The sequence below is a fragment of the Protomyctophum parallelum genome (assembly GCF_964188405.1).
Source record: "Protomyctophum parallelum genome assembly, chromosome: 8".
Lineage (NCBI taxonomy): Eukaryota > Metazoa > Chordata > Actinopteri > Myctophiformes > Myctophidae > Protomyctophum > Protomyctophum parallelum.
Window position 1 is genome coordinate 34500863 of NC_139703.1, and position 12500 is coordinate 34513362.

At 42.4% G+C, this 12500-nt stretch overlaps 1 protein-coding gene across 3 annotated transcripts in view; it reads left to right on the plus strand.

Annotated features, from left to right (window-relative positions):
- The window catches only part of pcbp4 (poly(rC) binding protein 4), a 150909-nt gene that overhangs the window by 133016 nt on the left and 5393 nt on the right, over positions 1 to 12500 (plus strand). For all 3 annotated transcript variants that reach the window (XM_083771702.1, XM_083771704.1, XM_083771703.1), the window contains one exon: positions 5542 to 5711. In XM_083771702.1, coding sequence (XP_083627828.1) covers positions 5542 to 5711 — 170 coding nt within the window. The remainder of the gene's footprint in view (positions 1 to 5541; positions 5712 to 12500) is intronic.

The following is a 12500-nucleotide window of genomic DNA, read 5'->3' on the forward strand; positions in this document are numbered from 1 at the left end:
GTTACTTAAGTACAGTACTTATACCTTCCACCACTGCTCCACTCAGCTATATCATCCTCTCCGTTATCCTCCAATTCCTCTCCTCTCCCCTCCTCCATTCTCCTCTCCTCTCCTCTATTATTCTCCTCTGTATTATCCTCTCCTCAACCCCGTCCTCTGCTCTCTATTCCGGTCGCCTCTCCTTTCCAGCTTCAAACAGATTGTACAGATTGTATAGCCAGCAGTCATTACACAAAGGCTCTCACAGGGGGGACAGTCATTACATAAAGGCTCTCACTGGGGGACAGCACGCTGCATGTTTCCTGCATGATGACCTTGCATCTCAGAAAACTTTTAAGCCAAATGAGAAAAATAAACAGCGTCCCGTCCCGTCTCCATTGACTCTCATGCACCGATACACTCTTCAGCCGTTCATCTCCAACGCTCTGCTTCACACCGAGCCCTTTGAATCCTGTCAGCCAACGCACCATGACAGTTATGAAAATGAAAAATGCAGCGATATAAGGTTTTAAAGGGACACGCAGGCACAATGGGAGAGGGTTATAATTATTTCCTGCGTCTTTTGGGACATGGGACACGAGAGGCCATTTACGAGACCATAAGTGAGGTCAAACAATGGTTAAAGGTTATTTTTCACACAAATAGCCCTGAGCTGGCTGCTGTCAGCTGGCACTTTGTCTTATGTCTCTACTGTTGTATAGTTACCCAGAACACACACACACACCCACACACACACGCGCGCACATGTACACACACAGTCACACATGCATGCACAGCCGTGTGAGCATATGAGGTCATGTACCACTGCCTACTCGACTCACCTCTATCCACAAACATATGCCTAGTGGCATACACACACGCGCACTGCGCACGCACGTGCACACACACACACACACACGCACACAGCTCTTAAATTATCAGTTGCAGCTCCATGAATAGCCGTGAACAGCACTCTGTCTGCATTCACACTGTACTGGTAGATGACATGCATTGACAGGAATGTTTGTGGCGCACTCTCAAATCCTCAGCATTCATTTAACTCTGAGGGCCCTACAGTATGTTGTGCATGTTATTTCCAGGTCTTGGACGGTACGCAATTAAGTAATAAAGCCACCATCTTATGCGCAATCGTTATTTTGCAATCCGCACTGAACTAAGACTTAAGGCTCACCATCATATTAAGCTCCTGGGGGAGTGTTTATTTGTTAATTAAGGGTGCTATCCGGTATCTGCTGTTTTACACCTTGACACCTAGACTCAGCGCATAGCGCTAAGACGTCCTCAGGACTCCTCTTGGCCAGCCTAATTAACAGTGGAGTGTGCCTTCTGCCTCCACTATTCATATGTTTAATTCGTCATTTTAATGCCAATAGAAACATCTGTGATATACACCCTACATCTCATTCTCACACGGCAATCCTATAGTATTAGACACTCAGTCCTGATGGTGGCGGTAACGTCACCATTATGCCGATTTTGACCAAATAGAGCGAATCTGGCGATGTCACTTCCGGTTTAAGGAACAATAACATCCGGTACTAGCTTTGGACTGTGCAGCAATATCAGATGTCCGATTAAGCTCTAATCAAGCCCAAAATATCGCATTTTACGCAGCGATGCACATAAAGACCGCGCACGTGCACGATCGACCGTGCACGCGTGGATTTCGGCCGGTTTTAGGTAGATTACATCGGCCGTTAGCCAAACAAGCTAAAAGTTGCTACATTTTGTTTTATTAAGCTCCCGATTACAGGGGATTAAACAATTACGTCAATTACGTCAACGGCCATAAGGGATTCATTGATTCATTACGTCAATTACGTCATTAGCCATAACGACACTGGAAGTTTAAAGGGATAGCTCACCCCCAAAATGACTTTTTTTCCCCTTTCAATTACTCATCCCATGGAGACTTGGAGATGTGTTTTTTCTTCAAGTTAAACATATCTGATCTACAAGTTCACAACGCATTGCAGCCTGACACATTGTGAAATTGGAGATAAGATATTTTCAGAGAAACTCGCGGCGGTGGCTCAGGGGTAGAATTGCCGGATGGTAACCGCAAGGTTGCCAGTTCAAACCCAGGCTCCCCCAGAGTTAGTGTCGAAGTGTCCTTGAGCAAGACACTGAACCCCTAATTGCTCCTGATGTGCTGGTTGGTGCCTTGCAGGGTTTCCGCCGCCATCGGTGTATGAATGTGTGTGTGAATGTAATGCACAATCTATGTAAAGCGCCTTGGATAAAGGCGCTATATAAATGCACCATTTACCAAACTCAAGCTCTTGCAGATATGAAATGGGACATGAAGAACCTGTGCACATTTTGTAAATGTGTTTCCAAATATCCACTGTGAAGAATAATTTACTTGCTCTCTCTCTCTCTCTCTCTAAATTGTACTTTACTTGAGTATTTCCAATGTCCAGTACTTTTATACATCTACACCACTACAGCTCAGAGTCAAATATTGTACTTTTACTCCTCTACAGCCCTGGGCGCCTGCTGGCCTAGTGGTCCAGGCGCATGCCACATATAGGCTTTGGCCTGACAGTGTGTTGCCTGTTCGAGTCCTGTTCGTGACGACCTTTGCTGCATGTTTTTCCCCTTCTCTACCTCGTTCCTGTCTATCTTCAATCAAATCTTAGAAATATTTACCACTACAGCCCTATATACAGTCCCTACCACTTTGTCTGTTCCTCTCAGGTTTTTATAGGTACCTTTGCCTGAAAGGTACCTTGATGGGTGGGGTTTAGCCTTAAGGGGTGTGTTTTTTTTCACCCACTGTGTAATACAGTAAATGGACAGTAGGACAGAGGCCAGAGCAACTATACATTCCAGCTTGCAAATTGAAATGTAACCAAGTAATTTGCACTGCATTTTTAGGGATTTATACAGTTTAACTGAGTGGCCATTTGTAGTAGCCGATCTAAGCTCACAATGCATCGCAATGCATTTTGAATTCCCGACTTTTACTTGTTAACAAAGTATTTCTAGTATTCTAGTATTGATACTTTTACTTAAGTATAACAGTACTTTTCCCACCAAATATGGACATTGAGACTGAGAGCAATGACAACGAGTATCAGCATTCCCCTGCACTCCTCTGACCCCTGTCTCCAGACCGACACGCACGCACAGTCGCACAAGCACACACACACACACACACACATGCACGCACGCACGCACACACGCACACACACACACACACACACACACACACACACATCAACACATCTGAGGCCCCATCTGTCAGCCATTTCCTGGCATGGACACCCTCATCCCTGACTGAATCTTTTATAGGAGGAATTGACTCCCATGTTGATGAGTATTGCCCGAGGCAATAAGGTGCAGTTGGATGTGTGAAGATTTTTGATAGATCATTTAGGATCGTCTAAGCCCGCGGTACGTGTGGGGCTTGTCATCTTTTAGACAAGAGGACGATGCCAACCGGATCGGCTTCAGAGGAAAGTTATTCTACAGTCGCCCACGCAAAGAGTTCGCTGTAGAGCAGCAGTTCCCAAACTTTTCAGGTCGAGAGACCTGAAAGAAGAGGTTAGACATTTCCCCAAACTAGTGAAAATAACAGATCTACAAGCGCAGAGTGACGCAGCCCACAGCCGCGAGCTCCAGCCCTGCTAGCCACATCAGAGAAGCACACACACACACGTTCCAAGCCCCGCCCTCGTCTAAAGCCCAGGCGTCTCATTCGCTACGATAAACGACTGTCCACTTGGCCGGAATGCATGCCAGACGTGTCCCGAGGCGGAGGAACCCTCTGAGTCATGTTAACACTCAAATAGATCTGGCCACTGTTCCGCCCACGGCCCCCTCCCCTTTTCACTCTTCACTAAATATCTTCGCCAGAAATAGCGGACCTAAGAGCCAACAATGCACAGCAATGCGGCCCATTGTGAGCTTGTGGATCTGCTATTTCGAACAAATGTTTGCCACGGAATAGGGTTCATGCGGGTAATGGCCAGGTATAGCTGACCACACCCATGCTTACCGGTATACCAATGTTTAATATCATTTTTTTATATTAAAGTACTGAGTAACAACCCTCACTACCATCACACACACACACACACACACACACACGCGCGCACGTGTGCATGCGAGAGAACGGTGGTGACGCAAGTCCACACATATCCTGTACAAATCCTGAGGCATGCACACAAATACACACAAAGGACACATCCATGCACGTACACACACAAGTGCATAATGCATGTACGCACGCATACACAAATACACACAAAGTCCTTCCAGTCTGTGGAAGGCAGATGAGTCGATAGTTCAGCACCTGTTGCCATTCCACACACACACACACACACACACAACATGCTGACATACAGTACAGTCAGTGATTGATAGGCAGATAGGCGTAGGTTGCGTGTCTAAAACGTTTGATTGAAGTTTAATTTATCCAGAAAACGTACCCATGAAAATGTACCCATGAATCAGCCTATAATAATCCTGTCCCACATGTTGGCCTTGAATTGTTTCATAGATGCCCTCTGTTCTCCATTGTCCCCATTGTCCCCACACGTCCCACAGCTAAAGCTATTTGTCCCTAGGCTCCTGATACTCACACATGCACTGTTTGTCACCCAACATGCCCTCTGTTCTCCATTGTCCCCATTGTCCCCACACGTCCCACAGCTAAAGCTAGTTGTCCCTAGTCTCCTGATACTCACACATGCACTGTTTGTCACCCTGGAGCTGCCGTTCATACGGAACCCAGTGCTAGTCCCCATCGCTGGGTAGCAGATCATCAGTGGTATAAAATTACTCTGTTACAAGTAAAAGCTCACAATGAGCTTGTAGATCGGCTATTTTGAAATGGCTGAAATTAAGTGGTAGATGTTGGCTATGTTTTGGAAATATAATTAAAATCGACAAAGTAACTAGTAACTAAAGTTTTCAAATAAAAATATGTAGTGGAGTAGATTTGGATCCGAGATGTGGTGGAGTAGAAGTAAAAGTATTGATAATTGTAAATCCAGCATCAAGTCAAAGTACCTCAAAATGTAACTTAAGTACAGTACTTGAATACACTTAGTTACTTTGGCGCACGAGTCCCATTCCTAAATCAACAGGGAGAAAAGAAGAGGCTAGTGGAGATGGACAGATGATCAGCCGACAAGGGAAACAAACAGTTTTGGCAGAGAGATACTGTAGATGTCGAGGCGGTTGTTATTCCCAACCATGCAGCCAATGTTGGCTTGGTTTATGATCCGTCTGCTGTGAATGCGATGCACAACGTTTTTTATACTTGACTTTCCTTGGAAGTGCTTGGAGTTGGAGTTGTCCTCTCTACTTCTCTCTCTCTCTCTCTCTTTCTCTCTCACCCTCTCACTAGTCTCTGCGTTTCTATTTCTGTCTTTCTCTATTGCTCCTCTCTCTATAGAGAGAGGAGCAATAGAGAAAGACAGAAATAGAAATTGCATTGAGGGATTTTATCCCTCTCTGTGCACGCCCATATACATGTATGCTTTATCACTTTCCTTTCTCTCCTCCTGCTTTTTTTTACTCTCCCCGCAGCTGATCGGATCCATCATTGGACGCCAGGGCACCAAGATAAATGAGATCCGGCAGGTGTCAGGTGCCCAGATAAAGATTGGCAGCCAGATAGACAGCACCAGTGACCGCCACGTTACCATCACTGGCACGCCCATTGCCATCAACCTGGCACAGTACCTAATGACTTCATGGTAAGTATCAAAATAGATTACAAGTGTAAATCAATTCCCTTTGGTTACAATGTAACCAAATCCGTTAAGATATGTATCATGTAACTGTTACATGATACATATCTTAACGGATGGACTAATACAGTACAAGTTGTCTAAATTACACATATTTCACCATCATTGACTATACAGTAAGTTACCTATGATATTATAGCCTTAAAATTGATGCCACGTAACTTATCAAAGCTTAATACAAATGTGCACATGCATGTATGCAGCACAATAGTATACAGCAGGGGTCCTCAACTAGAAATGCTGAAGGTCCACTAATAATTGTTGAAAAAGACTAAGGTCCGGTCCCATGAGCGCGGCGCGGGCCACGCAGCGGCCAGCGGAGAGCGGGGCTCTATGCCTGTTTAGTACAGTCACACCAAAGCAAGCTTATACAAATCGGATCCCTTCCCAACCAACTAATATGGTATGGAAATCAAATGTTTTACAAATATTCCCCTCCAAAAAAATCAGACCCATCTGAAGTGAGTGGTACTGTACTGTACTGTACTGTACTGTACTGTACTGTACTGTACTGTACTGTACTGTACTGTACTGTACTGTACTGTACTGTACTGTACTGTACTGTACTGTACTGTACTGTACTGTACTGTGTGCCTGTGTGTGCCTGTGTGTTAGGCTGTGCAACAGTGACACTTGGTGGTGAACAAACGCTATTTTCGTGCTCGGACACAGGGAGGGACACACACACACACACACACACACACACAAACACACACACACACACACACACACACACATAGCTGTCTATAGGAGTGGTTGCACCACTAAAAAACTAAATTAATACTCCCCATATATACATAAACTCCCCCTTTGCCTCATGCCCTCATAATACCTCCAAACACCAACTGACCATTATCACTGGTGTCAGTGGACTTGTCCACTGCTGTGGAAATGCATTCTGCATTTTGTATTCCCTACAAAGCTGTTTGGACAAATCACCATCCAGTAATTCAGTACTTCTGGTTGCTGTGGAATCTGAGTATGGGATTGGCTTTATTTTAGCTGTCATTTCCTCCTTTTCTAAATGTTGTTCATCACTTCATTATGAACAACATTGTTTTATTTCAAATTAAATCTCTGTGGACCCAGGGTCCACAGAGAGGTGGTCCAGCAATAACTGTGACCATTCTTTCACCATGAAAAGCACACCATTAAGTAACTATTGGCTCAGTAGCTTCAAATGTTATGATTTATTAGTGTCCAAAAGGTTTGATATACTCTAAACTACCCAGTTACTCAGCTATATAGCATTAAACTAGTACTATTGAAACCAGCAAGAAGTACTTACATGTCTATTTATTAGATTAAGACATTATTAAATTGACACTCTTTGGCAGAATTGAGCAGCCAATTTCGGGGTTGAAAAGGCCCCTTCGAGCACATTACTGACGTTCACCTGTATGATGTTGGCATATTGTAATACAAATGGAACCACTTTTCAGATGGCCACTTCTGCCAGCCGGAACGAGTACATTCTGATTTATACTCAACTGCACGACAGTAGCCACATAGAACATGCTCACAATGCATTGCATATAAATGACGGCTTACACATCAAAGAATAAAGCTCACATGACATAACACATTTGATGGTACCTAAATAGAAAAGTAGGTATTTCAAAATCATTTATTTTCACAGATCTAAATAGATATTCAGCTTTACATCAATTGTTTAGGCCGGGGATATCTCTGGTCCATAGCTCTAATGCCGTTGCAATGCCGTTTGCCATTTAGAGCTATGTTACCGATGACTTCCGGGGCTCGCATAAATGCAGACCAGCCTCTCATCTTTAGCGTAAACGTTTTTGCTTCTCAACAATACAAAGGCGGGTTGTGTCATTAGAAAGCCTACTTTCCTTAGTGGAAGGACTCTGAGCCCCCCACCACACGTATAAAAGGTACTTTTTGGCCAGAAAGGGATTTTTTTTCACCGGAGGAAAAATATTCTGTATGAGGGTTTTCTCTTGGCAATATCGGTAGCGCAGTGGAGTAACGTAAAGTAAAGTAAGTAAAGTATTTCTTTTTTCGGTGGAAAAATAATCCCTTTTTCAGGAGCGTGTGCTCCTGAAAACTCTTTGGGTGGATGTGGATGACAGGGTACTAGCAATGACCATTTGAATCAGATTTCTATCTCTCACTGCCCGTCTCTCATTACCAAGCGCTGCAAAATAATTTGACGCACTTGAAAGGTCAGTGCAAAAGCGAGGTCGAAGTTCAATTTTTTGGACCTGTTAGCTAAGTGCTCAGAGGCCTGCTTTGAGAGCTGTACATCAATGGTTCTCAAAGCCGGATCCGCGGACCCCCATGGGTCCTTGGAGGGGGTGGTTAGGGTCCACTGGGTCCCCAGCGAATTTAGTTAATGTAGCATTGAAATCAGTTGAACCACTTTAATCCTATATACACCAGCTATTTGATGATCTACATACAAGCTCACAACGCGATGCGAGCCCTTGTTAGCTTGTAGATCTGCTAGTATTAATAAATCTAAACATCTTGTAGGCGGGGGTCCCTGGCACAAAATATTTTCAAATGGGGGTCCGTGGCCAAATACATAATTAATTTCGGGGGTCCTTGACATAAAAAAGGCGAAAAAAAGAAAGAAAAAAAACATTTGAGAAGCACTTCTGTACATCACTGAGGGGTAGGAGATACAGTGAGACGATCTCCACATACTGTAGGAAAACAGTGGCTCTGGCAGTGCCGAGGGACACTTGTCAAGGGAACTTCAAACTAAACTGTTGTTTTGCTGAAGCAAGAGAGCAGCAGTTACAGTAGTAGTAGTATTCCAATGTGTAGAAAATGCTCCTTGGCTGAAATACAATTACGATTATTAAAATATCAAATATTCCGCTTTTCATTTTAGGTCGATACTCAGGAGTGCAAGTTTATCTCCTCTTGCGCTGCCCTTTTAATCATCTTCTTTATGTGAGTAATAATATGCGAGGTATGGAAGCCTGTCACAGAGTTTTATAACTAAACGGTATGAGCCATGAATATGCAAAGTCACGATTTGACTTGGGATGAAATTGATATTTTACGTACCACGGCGTCTAGCCAATAACAGGCATAGAATCTCTCTCTCACACGCGCACACACACACACACACACACACACACACACACACACACACACACACACACACACACACACACACACGTACGCACGCACGCACACACAGTATACAGCAAGGCTTGTTCACATACAGTATATTACATAAAAAAACATACAGTACATACAAACAATTACATACATTGGCAGACATACAGGCAAACATACAGTACAGGTAGTCAGCGTCTGAAAGGAAATGAATGATCCAGTAGGTCAGCTGTATTCATAGATAAATGTCAGAGCAGAAGGTGAGACCGTGTCACTGACATATCCATGACAAATACCTCTATCTCCATTACTGTTTTAATCAGCTGACAGACAGAGCAGACAGTAGCACTGCAAAACCTAGTCCATTTATGTCCCATCCAACCCAACTCTCTTCTTGAGTTGTCTGCAACAGCCACATTTGGTTGAAGTAAAAAAGGGTGTCAGTAATTTCAATTAAATAAAAATTAAGGGCTCCAAGCAGTGCTAGTATCACAAGGCTTTTCACGAAAATAGCTCTACAAACCCACAATGTGTCGCAACGCTTGTAACTTGGTTGTGTTTAGTGAAGAGATTTTGTGTAGAGGGGAAAAAGGAAGGCCTAGTCTCAATTCCTTGAAAGGCCCAAATTACAAAGCAATAAACTTCTCAAAACATACCAGAGGAGCAAATAATGGGGAATTACATACAGTTCATACAGTATATGTACTGTAATGTGTCAAAGAAGCCCCCACAGGTAAATTACATTCTCCTCCATGTTTCGCATGGAAGCACGCCGTAGATATGAATGAAAATCATACAGTAGTTCTCAAAGTGTGGTCCCCGGGGGTTATTGGGGGAAGTGGGGGAGGCGCGTCCATGGGGTCACCAAGTTGGCAATTACAGGATTATAACTCAGACAATGGTAGAAACAGATTGTAAAGCACAATTCATGCTCCTTGTCCTTCCGATGTCCAAACTTTCTTCTGTAAAGGAGGTGAGATAACTGCATTTTGACGTCATTCAGAACATTTTTCCAGACCCTCCTGAACCTCCAGATGTCCTGACTGTCCCAAATAATTTGGAAAGCCTGGTCCATGGCCTTAATTTGCATACCAAACCAGGGTCCCTAAAATGAAAGTATTTGTGAACCACTGATGTACAGAGTAATGGCAATAAATATGTCACGTTCACTTTGAGTATACAGTATAACTTTGGTACTGATAGATATAGTTGCCTAGGCTGTGTCCAGTATTTATTCATGAACTTGTGGGTCACGTGTAAAGAAAATACATTATATTATATACATGGAAATATCACTTCAGCTTGCCTTTGAAGCTGTGTTGCAAGTGAGTGTAAGTAGAGTGCATAAAAAAACACTTTAGTGAAGTAATGAAATGAAAGCACTTCAAAGTGTATGGCCCTCTCTCTTATTAAGGATGGGAACGTTGAACTAATTAGCAGCATAAGCTTCAGTAGCACTGTCAACCAGATACTGGTTCAGTATGAACCAAAAAACTTCAGACGTCATTTGTGCGCGCGAGTGCGTGCGTGTGTGCGTGCATATGTGCGTGCATACAGTAAGTGTGTGCATATGTGTGTACATGTGGCTATGAACATGTACTAGTGTGTTTGTGTGAATACATCTGTACAGTATATGCATAATGTCTGTGTGTTTGCGTGCATGCATGTGTTAATGCATGTCTGTAATACTGACACCTGTGTGTGTTACAATTACCCACAATGCAAGTCAAATTGGCATGTGGCTAGACGGTGGGTTAGGACAGCACAAACGTAATGTTACCTCGTACACAATTGGTACAAACGTTGACATTCGGGGTGACGCAGGTCTACTGTAATGCTCTGATCAGTGCTAGTAGATGCTACTGCTAGTACGATTGACAGCATCACTAGAACAGTTATGTTACAGAATAAAGACTGAAAGCATGTACCATATACTGTACATATTAGAATCCATTTGTCTCCACAACATATCACTAGAATCTGGTAAAAAAAAACTATTACACTCATTTCAAGCCCTTCATCTGCACTTACAGTATGCAGGACTATATCACTACAATCTTCTGCTAGAAAGCAAAACCGTATGCTTAAATTCATGACAATACATCATTAGAATCTTCTAGTGCAGCCAGATCATTGGCAAAACACTAACATTTTAATGATAATAAAACTGTTATTGTATGTTGGAGAATTGGATAATTATTTTTGTGTTTCAATATTTTTTATTAACCCATTTTGGGTGGGAACCCCCTTCTGTATCAGTGTAGCAGAATTATTTTGGTTTTCATGGTGATACTGTATATACAGATACTGTATATAGGAACTTTAAAGTTAGTTCCATTGATCCAAGCCAGGACACAATCAACAAATTGATCATTTAATTAAAACATGCTCTGATTTTCAAGTGGAACCTCCTTTGCATGCTGTTGCATCTCTGATGTATGACAGGGTGGGAAATCACTCTGAGCTCAAGCTGGTTTGCTTTTAAATGCAGCTGATTAATGAACGTCTTGGCACCTGCCGACCTCCTCTCCCCAGTCAGGGAAGCTGTTAGAAGCACGTGCTTATCCCCCAGGGGTCTCACAAAGGTCGGAGCAATCAGAAACGACTCATAACGCCACATGAACCCTAGTGTCACTATTCTGGGCATGTAATATACGTAGGTAGGGTTTTTACTATTACAGTTGAAGTTGACGATTAATTGTCACTTAGCGATTGAATTGTGTTTTAGCATTGAACATTGGAGCGTTACAATTTGTATTTCTGTTTGCTTGTTAGGCTTCACAATCACAAATTGCACAGGGCAGATATGACAAATGACTTAAATATACAAATAAATTACTGACACATTTAATTTGAACAAAAAGGAGTTCCAATAAATGTACAATGTTTTGTAAAAACAGCTTGAATTGTTTTGAAAATGTATGGAAAAACAAATACGATTATCTCAAATAATTGACATTAGGCGATCATGTAATAATTGTGACAGGTCTAGTCATAGGCGAACATTCAGTGGAAATAGGCAAACACATTTGGCCCAAAAAACTGACCAAACTAGACACTGTGATGCGTTGTATATTTTAAATACAGACTATATACAGAGTATATAAGTCAGATTCATGAAATCCCACCTGAACTATACAGTTATACTGTATACTTCTATCCTGCTATGTTCGGCAACTAGATTTTGGTGCCGTGACATACAAATAATGTATTTTCTCCTGGAAGTTCTGTGTTTGATTTGAACTATTAAAGGGATATTTCACTTTCCAAAAAACTTTTGGTAATTTCTTCGTCTACTCAGGCTTTTGTGAACACCCCAGACAGTTTCTAAGTTGCTTGATTCAGTAATTTAATTAGATTTTTGATATTCATTTTAGCTGCAAACCCATTATAACTTCAAACTCAAACTAAAAAATTTAACCATGACAGATTCATCGAAAACACCGACCTTATTTCTGTTGTCCTTTTTAATAATTCTTTTAGATTTTTGGAGCGGCGCTGGAGGAGGTTATTTTCCAAAATAATTATTAAAAATGAATTCAAACAGTAACTGATAAACAACGGCTCCCTCACGTATTAGGAGGGCAGTATCAGTCAACAGAAAATTTGATGAATCTATCATGGCTAAAATAGAGTTTG